The 27,873-nt window shown below is 44.0% G+C and overlaps 1 protein-coding gene and 1 long non-coding RNA gene across 6 annotated transcripts in view; one reads left to right on the plus strand and one right to left on the minus strand.

Moving 5' to 3' along the window:
* The window catches only part of DIPK2B (divergent protein kinase domain 2B), a 370,971-nt gene that overhangs the window by 292,497 nt on the left and 50,601 nt on the right, over positions 1-27,873 (plus strand). The window contains exon 1 of one of the 5 annotated variants that reach the window (XM_053309378.1): positions 4,308-4,433. The exons of 2 other annotated variants lie outside the window; for them this stretch is intronic. In XM_053309378.1, coding sequence (XP_053165353.1) covers positions 4,375-4,433 — 59 coding nt within the window. In that variant the 5' untranslated portion in view covers positions 4,308-4,374. Of the gene's footprint in view, positions 1-4,307; positions 4,434-15,681; positions 16,019-18,536; positions 18,644-27,873 lie in introns of those variants that run through there. 2 more of the 5 variants (XM_053309377.1, XM_053309379.1) reach the window with 2 other exon arrangements.
* On the minus strand, positions 3-17,971 carry LOC128350746 (uncharacterized). The gene is made up of 3 exons (XR_008319435.1): positions 17,602-17,971; positions 11,546-11,712; positions 3-229 (listed from the first exon to the last, which is right to left on the minus strand). It is a non-coding gene; the product is annotated as an uncharacterized LOC128350746 (long non-coding RNA).

Genomic DNA, 27,873 nt, shown 5'->3' on the forward strand with positions numbered 1-27,873 from the left:
GACAAAATCAGCAAAATCTTTTTATTAATTACATTTGTATCCTTCTTCCAAGGAGCTCTGGATGGCACTCATGGTTCTTCTCGCCTCCACATTTTTCCACACAATGACCCTGTGACATTGGCAAGCTGAGACAGAGTGCCTGGCTGAAGATCACATCGTTGAGGTTCATCACAAAGTGGGGATTTGAAACTGGGTCTCTCTGTCAGCTACACCAGACAGCTACATCACACTTGCAAGATAAAGGAAAGGACTTCTGTTCTGACCATCACAATATTTTTAGACTATTAAAAGGTTTAATTTGATTTATGAAAAAGGATAAGATCTGCCCTATTTGTAATGTTTACAATACACCCATTTGATATCATCATAGCATTGTTTTACACCCTTCCAGAGGGCTAATTCAAGACATTCTGCTATCTGCAGTTCCTGGGAGCCAGATTACTAACCAATGTGTACTTAAAGGGTTAAAATCCCCTTCCTCCCATGTTTAAGTCCAAATCCAGATTGTCCCCTCAGCTCCTGTTTAATACAGAAAAGTTAAGTGTATAGTTTAATACAGAAAAGTTAAGTATATTCTGTAATAACGTGCTTCAAGTAATGTGTCATTTAGCCCTGAGTAAAACATTTTAAAGACCTTAGATGTGATGAAAAATGATAGAAGTGCAGATGCTTAGCACAGGTAATGATTGAGTGTGCTGTTGAGTTGGTGTTGACTCATAGCAATTACATTCCATATGGTTTTCTTGGTAGAATACAGGAGTGGTTTACTAATGCCTCCTCCCATGCAGTATGAGATGATTCTTTTCAGCACCTCCCTATAACTCTGCTGCCCAAAATAGATAACTACAAATGTATTTGCTAGGCACAGTCTGGGTAGCACACCAGTGGGGATTTGAACTAACAGCCTCTTGAACTCTAGGCAAGCTGCTTCCCTGCTGCGGCTGCACCACTGCAGCTGATAGCACAGGCATTAGTAATAAGGAAATGTATGACAGACTCAAAAAAGGAGTTGTTTTGCATTAAAGATACAGCTATCTTTAATGCTAGTATCTTTGATTAAAGATTACAGATACTAGCACCCAGCAGTTAGAATGAAGATATTGAGATGCTTCACACAATTAGTCATGGAGCCGGTGAGAGCTGCAGGGATCAGGGGCCACCCAGCCCCCAGAAGTAGCAGGATGCCCCGCGCAAGTGTGTGGGGCATTCTGGAGAGACCCCCAAGGCTAGGACGCTGGCTGCAGCCTCCCAGTTGGGGGTCTACTCATGTGTTGCTGTGCACTGCCGTGGCACACAAGCAAAAAACCATGGTTAACGGAGTGCTCGCTCCATTAATCTTGTTTAAGAAGAGGGGGAATTAGGTGGGCTAGCCACCTTAGAACCACTGGGCTCGCCTGTGAGCCCGGTGGTTCCCACGACCACTAGAAAGCGGGCTAGGCTCCCTTAGCCCACTTTCTAGTGATTGTGGGAATAGCTTCATTGATTGAATGGTGGTGATGTAAACTGGGTTCATAGTTGCTTCAATTAGTTGTTTAGTTATTTTAATTAGTAAGCAGGACATAGCTAAACTCAGGTTCAGTTCTTCAGAGGTTTGTGGTCGCTTTTTCTTTTTTCTTCTGTGAAATTGCTGATGTATATGGTAGTTTGACTTTTGTATATATGGTACAGAAATTGATTCTATTTTGAATTGGTGGTTGTTGAAATGAGAGAACAAGCTCTAGATTCGTTTTGATGGGATTGATTTCGGTAATGTCTCCAAAGATAATTCTGATTATATATCCTCTTCAGAAGCATCCCATTCTCTTAAGGGTATGTGGTTCTTTAAATTAGGAGCAACATTCTCAGATCTCATAGGCCAGTCTGAAATCCCACAATGCACCATGGAAGGAGCATGGTGCATTGGGGGAATATTATAGCATTCCCCTATCTGACCTGCACCTTCTTTTGCTCAAACCTTTTTGCATCAGGCATTAAATCTGTTTTGTACATGATGAACGAAAGCACCACAAAACACTGCCACAAACATTAATATTCTGACATGTTGGGCAATGGAGGGAGAAAGGTTTAACTGAAGTTTTAATTATAAACTCAGTTTGCAGAGAGGTGGATCCCTTGGTCTATTTTATGCATGTAATCACTTCCTTGAAATGTCTCAGCTTTTTCTTTCTTTCTTTCTCTTTTAACTATTGCTCTAGCAGAGAGTGAGCTTTATGTCTGAAGAAAAAGAAAATGTCACACAGACATCCCAGTGACTCCATCAGTAAAGTAAGAATTGCAATTTAAAGCAGGGATACTTCAATTATAGCTAAAATCTCACCACGCGGAAGCAATTAGGGTCTCTCCTGGCTAGTTTGGCATCCAGCGTGCCTCCCTTTTGTTTCACATGCAATCCCATTGCTGGGGAATTATCTTTGTAGGTCAGAACCCTTACTCTCCCCTGAAAGTAGTTGGGAAAACGTATGAGTTGGTTGCTAGGCAACTCCCCATGCTTTCTGCCCTCTCCTTCTGGAACTGGCAAAGCAGCCAGCCAGAGCTAGAGTGAAGCAGAATGGCAACTCCCCAAAGAGGACCCTGCTGTCCTCGATGCCACTAGGCTCGCTTTTACCTGTCTTTGAGCCAGTTGCATTCAATAATTGGCCACAAAATACCCCTCGTGGCAATTACCTTTGACAAGTCCTTAGAAATATAGACAAATCTGCCAGTGCCTGAATGGACTCATGGTGCTAGAACTTAGATGCCAAAAGATAAATCCTTGCCACAAAAGCAAGAGCTCCCAGCCATCAGTTACTGTACTACAACCAGAGGGCAAGTGCCTGGCAGAAGGTGCCTGCAGTAGCTCTAGATACAGTATCTAAACTGGGATCCAAGGAAGGTGCTTCAGAGAAAGGCACACAATAAAAACATACATCCCACAATAAGCATACGAGGGCTGAGCTGAAACAAAATGTTTTGCTCCATGTGAAAGGGACTTGCAGGAGGCACAAGGGGTGACAATGTGTACACCCTTGAGTGGAAACTGGCACTTTAAAGGAAGGAAATCTGCAGAACTATGTGCAGTGTGAGCCTTCCCATCTCTTGGCTGATGACGCCACTTTAAAGGAGGAAATCTGCAGTAATTTTGCAGCGAAAGAAAGTCCCACCGCCTAAGAGAGGACTGATCTTTCAGAGAAAACTTTGCACTTCCCCACACTCCACAAATGTCAACTTTTTCTGCAAAAAAACAACAAAGCCCATGAAAATAAAGCACTGCCTTAAAAAGAATCCTCCTCCCCTCCCATTTGAGAATATTGTATATAAAGAGACGCTATCATTCAGTGACAGAGCACATGTTTTGTATGCTGCAGTTTCCAGCTTCTGCCCCCTGGCATCTCCAATTAAGAGATGCTCAGGCAGTGGGGCTGAAAAATATCTTCACCCAAGATGTGGGGAAATTAGTCAAAACAGACAATACAAGACTAAACAGGTACATGAGCCGTTTTCATACATCCAGTCTGGGTTGACTGAGCATAGAGCTGTGTGTGAGAGAAATGTAATGATAAGCTCCACCCACTAATTTATTAGACACTAAGGCCATTCATATAGCCACCTAATTGCACAGTGGGGCAATGACTTGACTAGCAAGCCAGAGGTTGCCAGTTCGAATCTCTGCTGTTAAGTTTCCCAGACTATGGGAAACACCTATACCAGGCAGCAGAGATATAGGAAGATGCTGAAAGGCATCATCTCATACTGCGCTGATGAGTAAAGGAGGAGCAATGCTAAACCCCTCCTCTATTCTACCAAAGACAACTAGGCATGGCTCGTGAACGTGCCTCCAGGGGGAGTAGCGGGCAGCTTCTTTAACTGCAAATGGAGCCGGTGCTCCATGCTGCCCAGCAGCCCCCGTGGTGGAGAATCACCTCCGCCACTCACCTGGCTCCCACGGAGGCGAGCCCCTTCCAGCAGCCAGGTGAGTGGCAGAGGTGATTCCCTGCTGCGGGGGCTGCTGGGCGGCATGGAACACAGGCTCCATTTACACTTAAAGATGCCGCCCGCCACCCCCACCCCCCGAGGCGCGTTCACAAGCCGCCCCTGAAGACAACCACAGGGCTCTGTGGTTGCCAGGAGTCGAAACTGACTCAAAGGCACGCCTTGCCTTACCTAAGGTCATTCACATGACCAAAAACTTCAGGGCTGGGGGAAGGCAGGACACAACCTGGCTTCTCCCACATGACCAAGGGCTCATGATTGGTGAGGTGGAGATGTCTGGAGCAGGGAAATGGAGGAGGAAGTCCTCCAATATTTCACAATGCATTGTGTGGGCAGCAGAGAGGCTGTCCGAATCAATGCAGCAGGCAGCTCCAAGCTTCCTGGCTGCTCTATAAGCAGCACTCAATGACAGAGAGGGAACCAGGCTGCTGCAAACAGCCCCAATCATGCATACGTCCAGGACTGTGAGTTAGAAAAGGCCTTTGCCCCTTTAACCCTGGTTAAAACCAACATAAAACTATGGGGTAGCCCTGCTCTGGAGTAGCTGGGTAGGAGCGGGTCCTAAGGCTCCACATGAGCCCCTCTGCCCTGGCTTTCCCTCTCCTACCCAGCTTTGAGCAGTCCTGTGAATGACTTTCCTATGTGTCTCTTGTGGGGAACAACTGAAATGGGCTATACTGCATGCATTAGAGGTGGGGCCTCTTGCTGTGATGAACTTCAACCCCCTTCTTGGGAAGTGGCCATTCCATTGAATGGGTCGAAGAGGACTATCATGGTCTAGCTTGGTATAAGACAGCTTCATTTTTCATAATTGTGGGTGGGAACAAAGGAGATGGGCTGCAGACTGCACATAGTATTAAAAAATACCTTTAAAATGACTGATTAGAATCCATTAATAAACTGGGGCCATTCAGCAGTAGAACTCAGGCACCCTAACATTTTGATATGCTCAGTAATAATAACTAGACCAGTCTTTGAGGTGATTTAGTATGGAAGAGATGGGGAATATACACAGCAAGTTTAACTCTATATAAAATGGAGCTATTTATTTCAAATCTATATCACCATATAGTTATAACAATTACACTACACCAGCTATGATTGCTAGTGTTATCATCAGAGAGACTTTTAATGCCATCTTGCTGTGTTTGCACTTGCTAGAGCTCTTCCTAGAAGAAGCCAAACAAAAACAAGTTCTTAAGAACAAAACTTTTTGTTTTGTTTTTTGCTGAATTGGCACTTGGCACCTATTTCCGTGGAAACTGAACAATCTGCAACCAGCAGATGACACTGACTCTGCTGTTGGTGGCTTGTTCTGATTCCATTTCCATGGAAACTGATGTAAGATCAGTGTAAACAAGGTAAAGGTTCTAAAAGACAACATTCAGATGTGACCTTCCCCTTTCTCCACCTTTCTAGTTCTGTTAGCAGTGAGCCACTGTAGAAGCTCAGCAACGGACTGCAGAAAATGAAGATGGCTCTGTGCATCTGCAGCATTTTGAATTTCTCCAAGTAAAGTGATATGTGAAATATTCATACTACTGGGTAGTATTTTCCACCACTAATCCCTCCCCCCCACAAAAGAGATAATGAAGATAATCACATGACCGCACAAAAGCAGGCTAATGCAGCCCAGCCAGCTTTTGTGTGGCTGTGGGAACCTCCGGGCTCACAAGTGAGCCCGGTGGTTCTCTGGTGGCTAGCCGGCCTAAAAAAACCCTACCCATAAATAGGGGTGTGCACGGAACCAGCTGGCCCAGTTCGGTTCAAGTCTGGACTGGACTCGAACCAGACTGTCCAAGTTCAGTCCGGCCCCCATCAATGCCCCCCCCCCGGTCTGGTCCGGCCCGGGGGCAGTCCATGGACTTTTTTGATTTTTAAAAAAAGATTTAAAATACCTGTAGCCCCATCGGGGGGGGGGGCTTCCTGTAGGCTGCAGGGGAGTCTGCGAAGGTTCCCCCTCCCCCTGCCGGCCTCTCAAATCACTGCTGCGGCCAGGTAAATGCAGTATTTTTGGCCCTTTCAGGCCTCCATAAAGGCACACGGTGGCCATTTTGGCCACCACCACGTATGCATACATGGCCTCTGTGAGGCCTGGCATGGCCTCCGGCCTCACATAGGTCATGTGTGCACACACAGCAGCCATTTTGTTTTTTCCAAAAGGGGCTACAGGTATTTTAAATCTTTTTTTTTTTAATTGTGGACCTGTGACCTGTCCAGAAGTTTGGTTCTGGTCCAGAGGGAACGGGTGTGTGTGTGTGTGTGTGTGTCTGTGTGTCTGTGTGTGTGTGTGTATTTCAGTTTGATCCTGAACCTCCAAACCTAACCTCCGAACTGCCGGACCGCCGGTCCGTTCCGCACATCCCTACCCCTAAATGAGGTTAATGGAATGAATGCTCTGTTAACCTCCTTTTGATCATATTATTATTATTATTATTTCGATTTCTACACCACCCTTCCAAAGATAGCTCAGGGCGGTTTACAAAGAGAAATAATAAACAAATAAATAAGATGGCTCCCTGTCCCCAAAGGGCTCACAATCTAAAAAGAAACATAAGACATACACCAGCAACAGTCACTGGAGGTACTGTGCTGGGGGGGGGGATAGGGCCAGTTACTCTCCCCCTGCTAAATAAAGAGAATCACCACGGTAAAAGGTGCCATGGCTGACACACTCGGTAGGGGGAAGTGGGACCCCAGGACAGCACTGCACAGTCACGTGGTGCCTTCTGTGGTGTGAGGGGCTAGGATGCCACATGGTGGTGCTCCCCTTCCCCCAACCCCCGGAGTTCCCCAATGGAACTGTGGCCAGGTACGGGAGCGCCCGACCAGAGAAGCTGTACCCGCAAAAACGGAAGTGGAAGTCACGCTCTGGTCCGTCACTCACCGCCTCCTCCCCAGCACTCATGGATATGCCAGCATTCACCTAAAGAGGCAAATGCTGTTTCTGTAAGGGCTGGCTGGTGCTTCTGTGATCAGAAACCTTGGGTGCCCAAGCTGCCCAATCACAGAGGTGCTGGCCATCATATAGGGACATAGGGATGGGGCTATTGTTCCTCTAATAGCTTAACAGAAAAAGAACTGCAACAAGTGCATCTTATCATGGAAAAATTAGAGCTGTACCTGTTGCAATTTCCTCTTCTGCTCATCTATTAAAGGTACATGATCCTGACCTCATTGGGGAGTTTGAACTTATGTTGTAGGCAGGGGCATAGCTAGGAGACAAGAGGCTCATTTTTGCCCGCCACCCCCCCCCAGCAGCGCCTCAGAGTGAGGGAGATAATGAAGAAAATAGGGAGGGGTGGAGCTGTGGGCCTTGGGTTCTTTGAAGCCATTCGCTCAATTATAGCCCTCGTTGTAGGCAGTGCACTTTCTGGAGCAATCTGTTTTTGGACTATTTTGCAAAGTTCCAATTTGAATTACCATAATTTCCGGTAGAAACGCCACAGTGGGTACATTTTTAAAAATTGTTGTTTGCCACCTGAGGTGTTTACGCCAATGTGGCATTTATGCATGAATGGAGGCGAAGGCGGCTGCCGAGGAAGAGGAAGCAGTGGCCACAGAGGCCACCAATGGGGCACAACGAGGATGCTTCAGCGAGGCTGGGCTCAGCAGTCTGCTTTAAGGTGGCGCACCAGGTCATGGAGGAGGAGAGGTGGAAGGGGAGCAAGGAGGGTTGAAGAGTCTGTTTTAAAATGACCTGCCGTGGCAGACCATGGAGGAGGAGAAGAGGAACAAGCTGGGGGAATAGGAACGGGGGGAGGGCGGCAGCGGCAGCAGCAAACAAGCTGGCCCGGCCTTCCCCACTGAAAAGGATGTGTGGTGGCAGCACAGCAGGGCCCTCCTGCCGATGAGAGGCGCCCTGCTGCGGAGAGGGCCACAAAGCAATAGAGTCCCCAGCTTTTTGACCATATTTAATTGGTTTAGCTGCAGCGTTTATGGTGATGAGGTGTTTCTGCTGGGCTTCTGCAATCTTTCAGCCTTTTCTCCTTATTGCGGCTTTTATGCCAATGCAGCCTTTCTGTCAAAAATTACAGTATCAGAGCTACTATGAAGCATCTTCTCTTGCTTTCTGCTTCTAACACATGATAAGAATAATACCACCATAAGCATTTGCTCAGCCAACCTAAAAGCAGTCTAAAGACCATCTAATTCTCTCCCTCCCACCAAAAGCCCTTTCCATTGGTATAAATATGTTCCTCAGTAACAGATGTATACAACTGGAAAGGGTTATTGGAGGGAAGGGAGGGATGTGAAAATTGCTCCTCCTTTCCCCCCTCTGCTCGGTCGATCCACTCAGTGCAAAAAGCCTTACGCACAGGATCTCTGCAGGCTTCTTATGGGCCAGGAGCCCTCCTCCTGTCAATGGAGGGCTTTGCATAATGCCAGCCAACAGTTTTCTGACCTGGGATAAAGCTCCTTCCCAAACTGCCAAAAAAAAATTTTTTTTTGCAAATGATACTATCAGTATTTTGAACTTTCTCAACTTTGTCACTTTTTGTGCCTTTCTCCAAATTGTTTCCCATTTCTCTAGTTGAGGTGGTGGTTTGTTCATTTGTCTGATCATTAATTTGCTTAAAATATACAATTAAATATATCTTGGCAGCAGGGAGGGGACCGATAGTATTGCTGTGAGATGAACCCATGCAAAAGCATCTCCTCTAAGGGACACCTCCGTCTGCCATGTACTAGTACTAAGTCATGGCACCAAAAAAATAGCCTTTTCCTCCTTTAACAGTCTTCTGAACTACTGGTCCACTGTTGAGTCTATAGCTCCAAGAAAAAAGGAAAATCTTTTCCTCTGTGATCATGCACTTCTTCTTTTTTTAATTTAAAGTTTTTTCTCATTCTTGAAAGATTAGCTTTTGTTGTTTTCCTTCAATTTTGGTTTGAAAGGGACCTAATTGTTAGCTGCTTTGACAGTACATATTTTAATGATTTAATTATTATTTGTGCAGTTATTGTTTCTAGTATGGTAGTAAGTATGGGGTTCTTGGCATTTAACGAAATGTGTTTGATAAACTTTAATACCCAGCCTTTCCTGAAATAAAATCAAAACATTACAACAATTAAACCCACAGAATTGCCTGCATTCAGACTTCAAAGTAAAGCCTTCCAAAGACATTGGAATTAAAAAGTCAGTGGCCGACATACTGCACAAGAGTATGTGATGCTATGTTTGTGCAGTTTTGTGGTACATGGCACAAACTGTGTTACATGAAAGTAAGTCCTTTGGAAATAATGGGCTTACTCTAGAGTAATACAAATTGTGCAAATACAAAATTAGTAGGCAGGCATACTCATGTGCAGCATGTCAGCCAGCCTTCATGTGTTTCCAAAGGACCAGTACAAGTGCCACACCATGGTGAAGCTAAATGGCATAGAATTTCATAGGCCTTGTTCTGTTCTCTCTTTGAGCTAACATTAGGCAGTGGTGGTTATCTGAAGCAGAGTCTTCTCAGATCTTAACAGACAAGTAAATTTATATGTGACTTATTAAAATATGTGCTTCTTAAAATATGCAGATACTTAGATCTATGTTGCTTAAGAACAAATAGGTGTTCTATTGCATGATTTACTGTCTCATAAGACTGGTTATTTTATTTTTGCTTATTCCAATTGCTGAACCATTTTTTGCCAGTTGGGCAGCTTGGACAGTGTCTGAAGCTGAACATGGCCTTTGTCTGGCTTCAAGGGCAGCCTAGGGAAGCTCCATCCTGGGAAGGAGATTTGGGTGCTAGCTGGCATGAAAGAATTTTGGAGTGGAACAGGAGGCACTTCTAGAAACATCTAACATGTCTAGTGCAGGGAGTTTCTTGTGTTTTCACCACAGTCTGGTTGCCTCAGGCATGATCATTGTGTGATACAGGAATTTTAAAAGCTAATGTAATATTGGGCTGCATTAACAGCATGAGAATCACTAATAGTTCCACTCTATTCTGTGCCAGTCAGGTCCAGTGTTCCCTCTATTTTTTCCCCACCCATGTGTGGAATGAGTTTTTTTCTGGGTAGCAATATCAAGGCAGTGTGTGCACACATGCATCCAGAGTGAAGCCTTCCTGATTCAACCTGAGCAGGATCTAAACTTCATTGAGCAGACATTTAAAAAACCTGTGTGTGTGTGAGAGAGAGAGAGACAGACAGACAGACAGACAGGCGCACACATGTGCATGCTTAGAGAGAACACTGGCAGATCTCATTCAGAATACTGTCTCCAGTTCGGGGTGCCACATTTTACAGAGGACGTTGATAAATTAGAAAAGTTTCCGAAGAGGGCAACAAAGATGGTGAGGGGGCTGAAAACCAAGTGCTATGAGCAATGGTTAAAGGAACTGGATCAGTTTAGCCTGAAGAAGAGACATTTAAGGCAAAATAGGCCTGTCATCCTCAAATATCTGAAGGACTGTCACACAGAAGAAAGAGTGGATGCCAGACTTTGTTCTCTGTTGCTCCTGGACGCAGGAGTAGAAGTTATGGGTTGAAATTGAAAGGAAGCAGATTTAAGCTAGACATTAGGAAGAAGTTCCTAACTGTAAGGGCTGTTCAACAGTGGAACAGTCTGCCACATGCAGTGGTGGGCTCTCCTTTGCTGGAGGAGGCTGGACAGCTATCTGTGTCAGGGATGCTAGAGGAGATTTCTGCACTAACCATGGGGTAGGGCTAGGAGACCCCCCAAGACCCTTTCCAGCTTGAACCTTCTATGATTCAATGATCGGAGAATCTAGTGAACTTCCTAGCAGAGCAGAAATTTGAATGCAGATTTCCCTTGTCTAAATCAAACACACACACACACACACACACACACACACACACACACACACAAACACTGCACTACTCTGGCTCCAGTGTAATTGAGAAACTGCCCAGGTGCCACTTTGATGCCACTGTGTGCTTCTGAGAAGAAGGATGGGGACATCATTGTAATGCATACATACAACAATAATGCCAGCTTATGTTACTTTTCGTACAAAGGCTGTGCATTATGTTTTACCTCAAATATGCCCAAATTGAGTGGATTCAGATTTTAGATCTGAACCTCTGCTCCTGTCAGATCCATTCTTACTAATTAGCTTCTGTTTCTCCTATATGTATATTACTCACACCACTATTCTTGTCATTAGGGCTTCTTCCTTGCTGTCATATGATAAATGTAATGTTAATGCCTACATATGCGGAGCTGCAAAATGACCATCAGACGTACACAAAAGGAGAAGCTCTCCTTATGATCCCTTCACTGTCACAAACATGACATTAAGCCAGGACTGTAGGCAGACATATTGATTCAGATGTTTAGACTGGGGTAGTATGGTAGTATTTGCTGAAAAACAGACACCCTTTAGAAGAAAAATGCACAAGGAAGAAACAAGCCTGAACATTTATGGTAAATCAAGAGATGGATATTTGGCACATTCATTTACACAAATAACTGGGAAGGAACTAAATATCCAAAATATTCAGATAACCAGAAACTGGGATAATCAAGTTAAGTGCTGGGGTAGATATTGATACGAGGTACCTGAAACAGAAAGACACAGTGGACTTGAACAGAAATGTGTTTTTAAATTAAATGATTTACCTGTAAATTTGCCATTTTGTTATGTTTTAGCCAGGCCAAGCAGATAGCAGTCACTGGAGACATCATAACTGTAAAAGCTGGGTGTGGGGACAGTCTTCCGAAGGCATAGCTGTAGCCTATCTAAACTGGTGGGATTCCTGTCCAGCCTGATTCTGCAGACAATAAAGCTTGAACAAACATGAAAGCAGCATAAGGTGCTTGGCTTCCTCAAGCAAATGCAGGTTGACAGCAGCAAGCTGGTGTTCTATGTAGAACACCACAATGCGAGAGCCTCTATGAACTGACTGCATCTTCCTGGTATTTTGTTCCCCCATTTAATATATCACAATCCTTCATTTGCTTGCATGCACGCACACACACATACGCACAAACACTTGTATGCAAAAGCTTATTTAAAAATAATAATAATCTAACCTAAACCAATGGCAGTGAAGGCAGTTCATGAGCCAAATGAAATTCCTCAGCAGTGCAGGTAAAACTTTGTGTGCTTATACAGTAGGAGCTCAATAGAGACTGAGCCCCAGATTCTTCTTTTAGCTGGAGATAGTACTGAAATAGCATGTGGAAGAGCAATGCAGATCTCTCCCCTCCACTACACAGAGGGCTTTGAGTGTGAGGGGCCCTCCACCTGAGCACCTAGGTGAGCACTATCTGCTTGTGCCAGTCCCCAAATGCTTCTAGTGCTGGCCTGGCTGAATGTCTGAACCACTGCCAGGACTCACTCTTTGAACCTTCATCTCTTCTTTCCAACCCACATAGCAAGCTAGAGAGCCAGTTTCCTTATTACACTCACTAGATGGGGATTCCTTTAATTTCTGCCAAGTGATGGTTGTTAGTGTGTGGTGCACCATGTGGGCAGTGGCAAACCAAACAGATCGGGGTATTTTAGCAGGCCATTTCAAGAGAGGCCTTTCCTAGATCACCTTTCTTATGAGGCAAGGCTACAATTCCTGGGGCTATTTAGTTTAGAAAAAACTGCGACATGCTAGAGGTCTATTGAATCATGCAATGCATGGTGTGGAGAAAGTGGATAGAGAGAATTCTTCTCCCTCTCACATCACACTACAACCAGGAGTCATCCCATGAAGTCATCCCAACCAGGAGTCATCCCATGAAACTGATTGCCAGGAACGTTAGGACCAGCAAACGGACGTACTTTTTCACACAACTTATAATCAACGTGGAATTCTCTGCCATAAGATGTAGTGACAGCCAACAACCTGAATGGCTTTAAGAGGGGTTTGGATAACTTTACTGAGCAGAGGTCTATCAATGGCTACTAACTGGAGGGCTATAGGCCACTTCCAGCCTCAAAGGCAGGATGCCTCTGAGTACCAGTTGCAGGGGAGAAACAGCAGGAGAGAGGGCAAGCCCTCAACTCCTGCCTGTAGGCTTCCAGCAGCATCTGGTGGGCCACTGTGTGGAGCAGGATGCTGGACTAGATGGGCCTTGGGCCTGATCCTGCAGGACTGTTGTTATGTTCTTAATGCTTAAAGTGTCACAGTGAAACATGACACAGATTGCATTGTGAACGACTACATACTCTTCAATAGCATTATCTCATTCCAAAACCAAACATTCATTCATACATGAGCAGAACTATACATTCTCCTGCAGAAAATCAGATAACACTTTTAAAATACAAAAATCCCCAAACAATTTAACTTCATAAATAATCAAACATTTCCCGTCACAATTTACAGATGACTTCCTACACCAACCAACTTACACCTTCTTAGAGTCTCAGGAGAAGAGCCTGGTGGTAGTACTTGAATTAAAGACTGACCAATTATCAAATTAGGCTTCTGTAACATAGTAGGCTATATCAACTGCTTTAAACCATTGTGAAGCAAATTTATGATGTTGTCTCTGGAATCAGGATAATGGGATTTCACTCTATATGGACAAATCCACTCTAGCCTGCTATATTGTTCCTGGATTCAGTCAGTTCATAGAGGTTCTCTCTCATTGTGCAAGTTTAAGAAAGAAGCTATACAATTTCCCACAAAGATATGATGCTGCAGCACCCCTTTCTTTCAGGGACACCTTGCATTAACAAATTGGTTCTTCTGGCTTTATTTTCAAATTTTTAAATGTACACAATTTATTTAATCATTGCTCCTCTAGAGCGAATGTCTCACCCAATTCCTGTAATACCTTCTGTATCTTATCATAAGTACTAACAATTTTCCCCCCAGAGTGTCCAATATATTTTCCAGTTTTTTTAATTCCATCTTGATCTCTCAGTTAATTATCTCTCAGTTAAAACAGGTATTTCAGTCAATTCCAGTGTAAACAGAGGTGTAGGATCCTTGCTATTTCTGTTATAATCAGACAACTTTCCCGCCAGAAAACATTTTAGCAGCCTTTCCCCCCACCTTTTCCCACATACATTTAAATTTGCTTGGCTAAACAAAGCAATCTAATATAGTTACAACACAATGAGGCTGTTCACACCTGCAGCCCAGCCTGGGCTAAGCTGCATGTGTGAAGCTCTGGGATAGAATCCAATCCCAGCACTGCCCCTTCACCTAGCCCCACTTTTGAACCCAGTGTTTAGCCGAGGTTAAGCAAGCTGTGGTTCGCTTGGCAATCATGTGCACGATCGCCAGCGAGTTAAATGGCTTTCCCCTGGCCCACTGCCACTTCTGGCAGCAAACCGGGGGTGGGTGGGAGGAGAAGCTGGGTCGAATGTGGTGGCTACTCTGATGCAAGCAGCCGCTTATATGGGTGTGCAGCATGGTGAAGACAAGAATGGCTGCTGCTCATCTGCCAGGGAAGGCAGGAGAGCTCCTGTCTCCCCTGAAGCCTATACAAGTGGCGCTGAAGAGCATGTGCACGGCCTGGATGATCCACCAGCATATGCATTAATAGCCAACCCAACAAAAGAATCCATTATCCATCCATCTCAGTCATGCTGTTAATCAGCAGCAAAGGCAATGCCAACGCTGAGCATCAGCCAACATTTCCCTCGCTGTTCAGCCTATCAGTCAGGTTGAGGGAAAGGTGGGCACAGCCCAAGCACATAGCCAGTCAGTCACATGGAGAGGAGGGAGGATGGGGAGGAGTCCAGTCGGGGGCATGCTGTGGCGCCCTTACCTTGAGGGTCCAGAGGATAAGACGTGGAAGGAAGCCATAGCCTAGAGTTGGGGTTTCTTTATTTGCTTGATTCCAGGGCAGATTTACTTAGCTTGTATTTTATTTCTCACCAACTTTGGTAAGATTTACTTCTGGGAGACACAATTCTTGACTGTTTAAATGTGGTACCTGAGCTGAAGCTGTGCGACAGAAGGGAGACACTTCTTTTTAAAAGGTGGGAAACTCCTGCTGCATTTTATCATTCCAACCATGAAGAGATTCCACTCGTGAATAAAACTGTCTACTTACAGTTGCCTACTTACTCTGCTTTTAATGTAGCTTACTTAGTCATATTAACTAATTATATCCTAGATTTTTTTAGCCAATCATAGTGTTTATTTGTTTTAAATCTCTGTTTAAATGTATTTCCTTATACTGTTCATTTGATGAAAAATCTCCCTCTTGTTCCCACACAGTTTCCTGAACTTATATCCTACTTTGGAAGGAATGAAAGGAATGAAGGAAGGATGCAACAATATTTTTAGCAATAAATTACATCCTTTCAAGACAGCTTGGAAATATATAGCCTGGCAACATTTAAAACTACACAAATGTTCAGGAGGATGGTATTAATTAGTGCACTTGACAAATGCATGAAATTCAGTTGTTGGGAACGGGAATATGAATGAAAGAGACTTGTAAGAAACTTAGCAATCCAAGTTATATATTGTGGCCTGCATTTTAAAATACGATCAAATGGTGCAAAAGATTAATTTTTCATTCTTCACATGCCTTGACTCTCATTGTTGTCCATATCTGAAGCAGTTCCTGCTGCACTGCACTTTAAATACCTTGTGCTCCTTCAACAGGATATCCTTCATTTGTCCCCATCAACGTGCTGATGAGCAAAGCTTTTGTTGCATTCTGTGCTTGTGGATGGGTGGGTCAGCAGCTGCTCTTAGTAGAGGAAAGGTTACTATAGCAACAAAAGTTATCTGCATCCTCACGTATTTCCTTGTGCCCACCCCAATTTATGCTTCTTCCTACCAAACCTCAGAAACAGCCAACAAGCTGGCAAGATAAAAAAGCTCCTGGACCAAATTCCTCATGATGTCTAAAGGCTGTTCAGTTCCAAATTGAGAATACCAGGTCAGATTAGAGCTGGCAGATGCTAGAGATGAGGTCTTGGTTGCATTGCCTTTGCTCCAACTTTTTGGTTTGGTTGCTCTTTCTTCCATATTTGAGTCTGAACTGCAGCCAAGCCACAGTTTTGCCATCTTCAGTGCCCCGTGTCAAGCCCAACTACAGGTTTGGCCGGACTTTTCTGGGACTTGACAAATGCAATGCCTGCATTGGAACATCAATTTGCAAGAAATTCTTTAAAGGAGAAATAAGGTCAGAATCTCCATATCATATTGGGATGGGGAGAAGGAAGGTGGGAATCTAGCTATTAACATTTCCAATTGCTTTGGGGAAAAGAACTCAAAATATGATTGGTCATCAGGACATCATTGCTGTATATCTGCTTACCCATAGCAAACATTGCTCTAGAATAACCACCACCTTTCAGATTTAATGCCTAGGCCCTTTAGTAAGTCATTAATTTAGAAGACGGGCCATAGCTGAGTGGTGCAGCAGCTGCTTTGGATGCAGAAAGTCCCAGGTTCAATCCCTGGCATCTTCTGGTAGGGCTGGGAAAGCTCCCCATTTGAAACCCTGGAATGCAGTCGCCAGTCAGTGTGATAGAAAATGCTGAGCTTTGTGAATAAACAGTGATTAAGAAGTTGCTTGTGACCACCATATGAGTAAGGCATAATGTTAACAGCTATTTTGAATAAGCCCTATGAGTAAGGCATAATGTGGTTTTAAAATAAGAGTGCAACGACAGTCAACTGATTTCAGTTTGAAGTATGTTCTTATCCCTTTCCCACTGAAATTGAACGTTTGTTCAATTCATGCTGCCAGCTAATAGCGCAGCGGGGAAATGATTTGACTAACAAGCCAGAGGTTGCCAGTTCGAATCCACACTGGTATGTTTCCCAGACTATGAGAAACACCTATATCGGGTAGCAGCTATATAGGAAGATGCTGAAAGGCATCATCTCATACTGCGCGGGAGGAGGCATGGCAATGGTAAACCCCTCCTGTACTCCACCAAGAAAATCACAGGGCTCTGTGGTCACCAGGAGTCGACACCCACTGGACAGCAAACTTTATATTCATGCTACACTGTTAGCCTTGTTAGCTCTTGAAGCAACTTGAGGTTTGTTTTGTTTTTTTAAACACTATTACAGACTAAATAGCAGCTACTTGGCCATCTCTTTGTTTGTCAGAATGCTGGCTAATAGTCTAGGTCAGTGGATGTTTCTGAATGGGGTGTTAATGGCCTTGAAGTGCTATACAAGCTTGGTAAAATGCATACAGTATACCCACACCATCCTTATGGGAGGGGTTGATGTGAGTGTAAGGTATCCCCCTTCAGTTAAAAAGAGAGAGAGAAAGAACAGTTTTTGGCAACATCTGTGTGAGACAGATAGAGACACAGACTGCTTGGAGACAGGAAGGGAGAAGCCAGGGCAGGGAGTTTAGGCCCCTTGGAGTATGGGTTTTCTCTCTGGAGATCTTTTATAACCTCCTGCTGCCTGCAGGAGTGCTCTACTATTTCAACTCCATCTAACAATCAACATAATATTTGCAAATACACCAAATATTACAAAGACGCCATAACCCTCTCCTCTCTAGTAATCTCTCCTCCAGAGCAAATCAGAATCCATGTAATGCTGCACCCTGTAAGTTACTTAGCATTCGGAGAAGTGGCAGGGGATGTGTATAACAATATGGTAAAAAGTCACTGTGAAAAATTACGATTTCAGTACAAAAATAACCAGAAATTAGAAGCGGAAACAGAAATTAATAAATCCAGTGCCACTCACCTACTAGACTAAAATGACTTCCTGAAAGAACAGATTTTAACTCACCTTCTAAGAGTCAGGAGTGAAGTTCCAAAGGGAAGCCACCACTACTGTATACAAAAGGCTTAGGGTCTTGGAGCCGATTGCTAGGCCTCTGATGGTGGAACCATACCAAGCAGGGCCTCATCCAATGATCTTAAGATTCAAAGGGGAGGCATTCCTTCCTTCAAGTTCAGCAGGACCCAGGCAGCTTTAAAAGTCAAAACCGGCACTTAACTGAGCTTTACTTTGGGTAGTTAGTGACAAAGCCCCCCACTCCACATCTTCATCATTGATCAAAGTATGAATGGAGCTCAGGCACCACAGTTGCATCATGTGGGATTTTATAAAGGATACCAAGACAGTTGTCAACCATGCATGTTCTTCCAGCTAAATAGAACATTTACACAATCCATTTCTGCAATTATTGGACCAATTTCAGGTTCGCAAAGCACAGATAACTAAAATCAAAGATATTATGGTAGATGGCAGAAGGTAGAGGGATTTACAAAAGAAATATTCATTCTTTGCCAATATGATTTTCAGATCAATATGCTTTTAGAGAACTGGCAGCACTGGGCAAAAATGCTCGATTTATAAATTATAGTTTTAATACAGCAATAACTACCTTCTATATAATTAATTCTCTAAGCCAGAATGCGTAGGGATGCGTGGCAAGCCCCTCCCCCGCTGCAGCCGCGACCAATGAGAAGGTGGGGGTGGAGTTGCTGCTCAGCGATGGGGAAGGCAACGGAGGAAAAAGAAAATGGCGGCGGGTAGTGATGGCGGGTTACAAAATGGCCTGAGGAGGCAGCCTGGCCTGGCCACCGGGAGGAGGAGGCGGGTGGCGGTGGGATGGACTTGCCCTGGTCCTGGTCCTGGTCCACCTGGGTAAGCAGGATGTAGTGGCAGCAGCAGCAGGCCCTGACTGGCAGGAGGAGGAGGAGGTGGCAGGCCCTGGCCCGCCCAGAGGAGGTGGCCCAGCCTCACCTGGCCGCCAGGAGCGAGAGGCGGAGGTGATGGGACAGCCTGGCTCGCCCAGCCCGGCCGCCTTCGTGAGGAGGAGGAGGTGGGCATGGGCCCTGGCCTGGCTGTTGGGAGGGGAGGGAGAAAGGGGGGGGGAAGCAGACATTGGGGGGTGAGCGGTCGGGTGACTGGCCAGCCACAAAGCTGGGCATGCCAGCGTGGGGGGGGCGTGTGATGGCTAGCCCCAACTACTGCTGGGGCAGAAGTTGGGGGGAAGGCAGGGGAGACTGGGGCAGAAGGTGGGGGAGGACAGGGGAGACTGGGGCAGAAGGTGGGGGAGGACAGGGGAGACTGGGGCAGAAGGTGGGGGAGGGCAGGGGAGACTGGGGCAGAAAGTAGAGAAATAACTGGGTCTGAAGGGTGGGGGGAAAACTAACTGTGATAGAAAGTTGGGGGGTGAACAAACTGGGCCTGAAGGTGGGGGGAGTGTACTGCTGCACAGATGCTCTGTGCGGGATTAGCTAGTCATTTATTTCACAACAAGCAAAGTCAAATTACATTTTTAGGTCTCAGCTGTTACATAGAAATACTACTGTAACTAGCATTAGCAATGTTGTTTTAAGACTCATTTTTTTAGCCTACTTTCCAGAAGGCGTATGAGATCACTCGGAATTCTGTGTGTCTGTCCGTGTGTTCATGTGTCCCCATGCCCCATCAACTTTGCAACACCTAGACCAATATGAACCAAATCTGGTTCAGTTGTAGGGACACATAGGGACACCATAATGACATAATTTGTGATGATGTCATCCACCTCAATCCAAGATGGCAGGCGCGTAAACTTTTGAGGCGCAAGTGGGCTAACTTGTGAACTGCCTAACCCAGGGATTCTCAACGTTGGGTCCCCAGATGTTATTGGACTTCAACTCCCATAATCCTCAGCCCCAGTGGGCTTTGGTTGGGGATTATGGGAGTTGAAGTCCAATAACGTGAGGATCCAACGTTGAGAATCCCTGGCCTAACCGATTTGAACCAAATTTGCTACAGCTGTAGGGACACATAGGGATGCCCAAAGGGTGTGGTGTGTGATGATGTCATCCACTCCAATTCAAGATGGTGCCTGCATGAACATCTGAGGCTCAAGAAGGCTAATTTGTGGCCTGTCTAACCAATTTAAACCAAATTAGGTACAGTTGCAGTGAGTGATACACAGGGACACCTCAACGGCGTTGTTTGTGATGATGTCATCCACACCAATTCAAGTTGACAGACGTGTAAAGTTTTGAGGTGCAAGTGAGCTAACTTGTGAATGGCTTAACCGGTTTTAATGAAATTTGCAGCAGCTGTAGGGACATATAAAGACATCTCAATGGCATTGTTTGTGATGATGCCATCCACACCATTCCAAGATGGCACACACATGAATGTTTGAGGCACAAGTGGGCTAACTTGTGGACTGTTTAACTGATTTGAACTAAATTAGGTACAGTTGCAGTGAGTGACACACAGGGACACCTCAGTGGCGTAGCTTGTCATGATGTCATCGACCCTGATTCAAGATGGTGGAACCATAAACTTTTGAAGGGCAAGTGAGCTAACTTATTAACCACTTAACTGATTTGAATCAAATTTGCTACAGCTGTAGGGACACATATGGACAATTCAATGACAAATATTGTGATGATGTCATTCACCCCAATTCAAGATGGCATACACATAAACTTTTGAAGTGCAAGTGCACTAACTTGTGGACAGTCTAACTGATTTGAATCAAATGTGCTACAGCTGAATGGACACATAGGGTGTAGTTTGGACCCAATGGTGTAGTTTGTGATGATGTCACCCACCCTGATTCAAGATGGCAGATGAATAAACATTTGAGGCGCAAGTGCACTATCGAGGTCTGTCTAATCAATTTGAACCAAATTTGTTGCAATCTGTAATGATGACATCCACCATGATTCAAGATGGTGGACACATGAACATTTGAGATACAAGAGATCTAACTTGTGGACCTCTATTTGCACCAAATTTAGTCCAGATGTAGAGACAGTGAAAGGAATGTAGGCTGATTAGTTCTTACTAGAACCACTTGTTTTTTTATATGTAACTATTGAAATGGTTCTCATTATGACAGGTGGGGGAGGGGTGTCATGGGAAGACCTGGAGATTGCAAGGAGATTACCTGGAGGTGCACAATGTCACACTGCATTCAGAGACATTTGGGAGAAAGTAGAGAGGTCATTAGGGGATATACTGAGGTGAGAGCCCTGGGAAATGCAAGTGGTCAATTTCCAGAGGGGCCATCATGTTAGTTTGATGCAGAAAAAAACCTAATAGTCTTGTGGGAGCTTAAAGGACTAGCACATTTATTGTAGCATTTGCTTCCATTGTGTTCATCTGATGCATGAAGCATCATTTTCTTCTTCTTCTTCTTCTTCTTCTTCTTCTTCTTCTTCTTCTTCTTCTTCTTCTTCTTCTTAATAATAATAATAATTCGATTTCTATACCGCCCTTCCAAAAATGGCTCAGGGCGACTTACACAGAGAAATAATTAAATAAATAAGATGGATCCCTTTCCCCAAAGGGCTCACAATATAAAGAGAAACATAAGATAGACACCAGCAACAGGCACTGGAGGTACTGTGCTGGGGTGGATAGGGCCAATTATTCTACCCCTGCTAAATAAAGAGAATCACAACGTTAAAAGGTGCCTCTTTGCCAAGATAGCAGGGGTCAGGGTTGTATCTCATCTGCTAATCAGTTCTGTTATTTAGAAATTTGTACTAATGGGGAGCTTGTAGAGAGAGGGGGTGGCATTGGAAGGGCAGAGAGAGTGAGAAGGAAGGAGGAGAGGAGAAAGGAGAAACGGAATTGTTAAATTGAAAAAAAAAGGAGCCCAAAGACTGTAGAATGCAAAAGGTATAGTCTGTAACCAAATGTTCCATGTACATTGGGGGCAAACCAAGTTTGCTTCTTTATAGTGTATGAAATGCTTCTAAGATATCTACACAGCAATAGCTCCACATGAAAAAAAAGTGTACCAACCTAAAGAGTAGTAGAATTAAAAAACAAACAAGCAGGGGAAATAGTTTCCAGATTCTATACATTGCAAATAGTCAGAATTTGGGCACGAGCTAAATTTACTTCTGCCCAGTCTTCCCAAAGGAAATGCTATTTAGTGCAACTCCATTCCACCCACTATCCTGTTACTCTTTATGGCAAAGGAAGGTGGGCACCTTCCTGACATCATTGACTCACCAACTGGGCACCACTAGGGACAGAGCAAAGGCAAACCTTGTTGGAGGAGGAGGAGGGGGAGGAGAATAAACCTTTGTTGTAATGCAATTTATACAATGAAGTGCTTAGAAATCCTGGGCAGCATCCAGATTAAGTTAATCATCACTAAGTCCCATTTAATTTAGGGGACAGGTTTCTCATGATTAAGTTGTCATTTCTATTTCAGTGGTCATAACTTAGTCATAACTAACTAGTCTGGGTATTGCACACCCTGTTAACAACTGTAGCCCAACAATTTGCAAATTACTCTGGGAAACCTGGATTCTTTCAGAAATTTAGCAATGAAAAAAAATATATATATATATATATATATATATATATATATATATATATATATATAAAATCAGCAATCGTGAACAAGCTTCCCTGAAAACCAACCTGCCCACACACGACCAATCTTTGCCTGAAATATATAGCTGCGTCCCAGGGCTCAATCATTTAGAGCAAAGCAGTCCATGCATACCAAACCACACTCCTTCTCCCCTGGCAGATTGCTGCCGGTGGATTAGTATTCTCATGAGAGGGCCTGTCTACTGGGGAGGACCATTAAACACCCTTGGTCTTCAACCGGACTGCACGCTCATGAGTTCAGCTAACCCAACAAAGGGGGCTCCGCTTGCATGAGACCCCCATTCTCTCTGGTTAACCATGAACATGTGTTAATGTGTTCAGGCACAGCAACCCCATTCTCCCCTGTGAAGCTTTGCAAGGATCCAAAGGAGATTGCGATGCTCCATGTATCAGAGCCTAACCATGTGTATCCTATACTCCATCATAATGTATCAGAGCCTAACGGGGGGGAACACCCATTCAGAATTCTTGGGTTCAGGCTAGCATTGCACCATATGGGGTTGCCATTTCAGGGCACAAGCTACAGTGCACATGGGCAGACAGGCTGGCAGGGGAGATGCTTTGAAAGCTACTTGGTGGCAATTGCCAAGACAGGGAGAGCAGTTGCCAGGGTACCCATCCCTGTGGCTTTCCTGTCTAGGCTTGCTATAAAGCCCCCAGAGCTTGACACTCTTGTGAGAGGGTGATCCGTGGGAGAAGGGGTTGTTTTGTCATTACACATTATTAGTTATTCTGCCTGACACCCCTGTCCCCACAGATGATTCTTCTCATAAGTAGTGAGGACATGCCCCCCCCCATGGTCTTACATTCTCATGAGCGAGAGGTCCATTCTGATCAGCATCTGTCACCATCACACCTGAGGAATCTCCCTTATCATGTTGGCAATGCTGTTCCTGCTGCCTGGCCCTTCTCAGGAGTAACCCTAAGAACCACACAGGTACCCCCAATGGGAAAGGGCTGGGGTCCCCTTCCCCATTTTGTGTGTGCAAAAAATAGGAGTGGGGAGCAAAGGACAGGAGTGAGGACAGAATGGGAAGAAGGGATGCCCGTATGTGACTGCCGCTTGGCAGGCTGACAAGCTTGGCCACCTCCAGCCTCAGAGGCAAGATGCCGCTAAATGCCAGTTGCAGGGGAGCAACAGCAGGAGAGAGACATGCCCTCACCTCTTACCTGTGGGCTCCCCAGAGGCATCTGGTGTGCCACTGTGTGAAACAGGATGCCGGACTATATAGGCCTTGGGTCTGATCCAGCGGGCTGTTCTTATGGGTGGGGTGTGGTGGTGTCCCTGTTGCTAGGCAATTGCATTGCTGCAGTGGAGACAGGAGGGATGAGGCTGTTGCTCCGAGAGAGATCCAGTGAGAAGTGACGCAGGCATGGAGCAGGCACAATCCCGGGTGGTTCTATGTCATCGTCTCTATGACTGAGGTTTTAAAAATTGCTCGGAAGCACAGTTATGGCACTGTCTGTGTTCGGACTTAACGGTTTGGCAGCCAAACCTCAGGTCTCTAAAGTGAACCTTACTGCAAACCAAAGGTTCAAATTGGAGTTTGGCAAGGCAAACCACAGGTTGCTTTCACTGCGAAACTGTGGTTGCATGCATTCAGACGTAACAGAGTTACAACCTCTGCCCTGTGTAATTCCAGCTTCACAAATTCGATCATTGTGATTGGAAGGGTGCAATCATTATCCTCATCTGAATATGCGTAGTAGATGAGACAGCAGAATTTGCATGCCTTCACTTTCAGTCACATGGTGGGCATAGCCAGAGGATGATACAATCTGAACTGGCCCACTCTTCATTAATAAGAAGTGGTTCTCGTGCAGGTCTCCACACCCATTCCATTAACTGATCATGCTGCTTCATCCTACCCCCTTTTCTTATATTTGTCTGGATCAACTCCCATTAGCAAAATGGGTTTATTAACTCCTCACCCTGTGGCATAATGGAACTAATTGGTACACATGATATGTTTTATAGGCCTCTGACAATAGAATATGATATAAGGGTGAACAATTATTCTGGCACCACCTATGATGGCATGTTGGGTTACTAGTGAGGCGGGTTAATATGGTCCTCTGTGTCTGATGAAAGGCAGATAAAGTTGCATTCCCACGGTCTTTCCACTTTGCCCTAAAGGCAAAGAAGAAAAACATTCATTTGGATTGAAGTGTTTGATGTTTGTGGTGAGTGCTAAACTATAGGAAAAAGCAACATTATAAAATTGAAGTAAACATTTGCAATTATGAAATCCTTAAAGCATGCAAACTACTTTGCAGTTATCTCACTACTTGGCAAACTTTATCGAGTTGTATCAACCTTTAGCAATATTAATGTGTGTGTGTGTTGGGAATTCCCCTTTTTACAGGTGAAAAATTGAGGCTGGGAAAGGAAATGCCCAAGGATCACTGAGATCATGGCTGATTAGGGATCTTGGGCTCTTTCAAGGCCAGACTGAACACTTTAAGTGCTGGTCCATTCCAGGTTCCTATTTAAGGCCTGATTTTAGGCCCAGTGAAAGGCTCTAAAGGCACTTTCACACACTTCATCAGGTGGTTTATAAATGAAATGTTAAACTTATATAGGCCATGATGTTAATTTGCATCTCTTCTGTCCTATATGAGCATCAATCAGATATAATAAATAGCAGGTGAGAGACTCAAGGGTATATCAGGCCTCACAGCCTAAAAATATTTATCTCCTGAATTAAAAATGCTATTAGTTTTTGAGACTTGTCTGATTATTCTTACTACATTTTTACCCCACCCTTTCTTGATGGAAGGTAAGGAAGGGCAGCAAATAAATTGTTAGCTCTGGTCGCGAAAGAGCTCTGTTCGACTCCTACTCAAGCATGATCTTGATGATCCTTGTGCAGTTATTATCCCAGATTCTTTTTCAGATATACAAATGAGAATTCCCAGGTTGGCATCCATGCTTCTCTCCTTTTTATCTTCACAACATCCCTGCAAAGTAGGCTAAACTGAGAGATGGGGCCTGACCTAAGATCACCCAAACAGCTTCACAGCTGAACTCAAGCGTCTGTGGTTCTAGTCCAACATTCTTTCCACTCCACTAATGGCCAAAGTAGATGCAACACTAAGCCCGTCATTTGGACTTGCCTGGATTTTAATACACATAACAGCCATGGAGCACCCAATCCAAATTGAAAACATGGCAAAGACAAAAGATAACCCCTTTCCTCCACCCACATACACTACAGTTCTGATTCAAATTAGAGGCCCCACAGCTGCAAAATGTAAATTTATTTACATTTTAAAAACCAAACCAAACAACATGATTAAGAAATGATTGAAAACCCATCTTTTTAGAAAGACTTCTTAGGGGTTTTTTTGTTCTTTGTTCCAGTAAGTTTTTAATCTGTGCATCTGATTTTATCTGTGTCTACTTTTTAACCGAATTTTATTAATTTTGTATTGTTTTATCTCTTTTGTTGTCTTTCTGAGCTGCCCCAAGCAACATCATAATGGAGGAGTAGGATATAAATATTTTAAATAAATATATGATCATGTGCAGTTTGGCTTTCAGTGTAAACATTCAGTGATATAAACTGGCAATTAGATCCTCTCCCACACTCATTCAGCTGTTTGTGGAAAGAGCTAGATTTTACTTTGTTCTGGAGTGGAGAACATACAGTTTTAAATAAAGCCAACACAAAGACACTCATGATTAAACCAGAAACCCTGAAGAGATTCTATTAAGATGACTCCCTTAATTTGAGATTTTAGTGCAAAGCTCATGAGTTCCTTGTTTTGAAACTGAGATTGGGTACATAAAACATTAGGCAAAGTTGGACTCAATTCTTAATATCCCTTAAAGAATGACAGAGTCAATAATGTCAAATGTGTGTGTTTTTAAAATTAAATGTGTTATTAAATGTATTGAAAGACCTACACTGTCTGCTGATATGTTTCTGGGCAAAATACAAATTGCTGGTTGTAACCTATAAAGCCCTTAACAGCTAAAGCCCTGGGTATTTAAGAGAACCTAACTTGCCTAGGGAGCAAGATGTTACTGGTTCAAATCCCCACTGGTATGTTTCCCAAACAATGGGAAACACCTATATTGGGCAGCAGTGATATAGGAAGATGCTGAAAGGCATTCTGCACTGGAGATGGCAATGGTCAACCCCTCCTGTATTCTACCAAAGAAAGCCACATGATTCTGTGGTCATCAGGAGTTGACACCTACTTGACGGCACAACTTTACCTCCTTCGTTATTATCCAGAGAAGTTTGTCTCCAGTTGCCATCAGCTTGTCTGGTGGCCACATGGGGATGGGCCTTCTCTGTTGCTGCCTCGAGACTGTGGAGTGCATTCCCTACTCTGACAACTTTTAAAAAGCACCTGAAGACTTACCTTTTCACCCAAGCCTTTTAATCTGACTCCGGTTTTAAATTGTTTTAGGTTTTTATTTTCTGTGTTTTAACCTGTTTTATATCACTGTAAACCACCCAGATTAGCCACCTTAAGTGGCACAGTGGGGAAAAGCTTGACTAATAAGCAGAAGGTTACCAGTTCAAATCCCCGCTGGTACTGTATCGGGCAGCAGCGATATAGAAAGATGCTGAAAGGCATCATCTCATACTGCATGGGAGGAGGCCATGGTAAACCCTTCTTGTATTCTACCAAAGAAAATCACAGGGCTCTGTGGGTGCCAGGAGTTGAAATCGACTGGATGGAACACTTTAACTTTAAACCACCCAGAGACTAATGTTTGGGGCAGTGTACAAATTTGATCAATAAAGAGATAGATTAGATAAAAAATATAATTTCTGAAAGCACTAAAATTAGTTTTCTCTTATTAATACAGCTTCATAAAACAGTACTCTAACCCAGCCCTAAACAGAATACCTTGCCCAAACTATCTTTAATGGTTAACATTCAATTTAGGGTGAGGTTGAATTAGAACAGTTTACCCTGTCTTTACAGAGAATATTATGACAATTAAGAATGTTTATTGCTAATGTGTATTCAATGTTGTTGGAATTTTTTATACAAAACAGTCAGTCTTATTAAGTGTGGGGTGGGGGAGAAAGGAGAAGTAAAGAGTTTGTATGTGCATGCAATATTGAGGGGTCTGATTAAACAAGAAAATCTTTAACATCTAATTGAAGGCTTTGAATACTTGCCCGGTGGGGGGGTGGGGAAAGTCAAAATAAGACGAGATGACTCCCAAGTGTCAACAATAGCAGTGAAAGAATGGAAACTGCAAAAATAGAGAAAGCCAATCCCAAATTATAAAACCAAAACATGTGCAGTGGTGAACATCATCTGATCAACATCATCTGATCAGCACTAGACATATGCACATCACAGGCATATCTAATACACATCCAATGATGTGACTGATTCCAATTGTCTAGATAGTCCACAGTTAGAAAAGGAAACAAGTAGTATAGAGGAACACTCTTTTCAATTGAGTTATGGAATTTCTTTTCTAAGAATAAATGTAATGCTTGTTCCCAGTCTGGTATAACTGTGGGTCAGTTTGGATGATACTTCCCACCACCCCGACCACCCCACAACAAGCCCATGCAATTAAAAAGAGAATGGGCTGTGAGCAGTACACCGACTGTGAGGTCTTTCACCAATGTTTCAATGCCTGCCAGTATATTCTTTCATCATGTGAGGGGCAAATTACCCAAACCAATGCTGTACACACCC

This window comes from Hemicordylus capensis, chromosome 3, assembly GCF_027244095.1.
Source record: "Hemicordylus capensis ecotype Gifberg chromosome 3, rHemCap1.1.pri, whole genome shotgun sequence".
In the NCBI taxonomy this organism is placed as follows: domain Eukaryota; kingdom Metazoa; phylum Chordata; class Lepidosauria; order Squamata; family Cordylidae; genus Hemicordylus; species Hemicordylus capensis.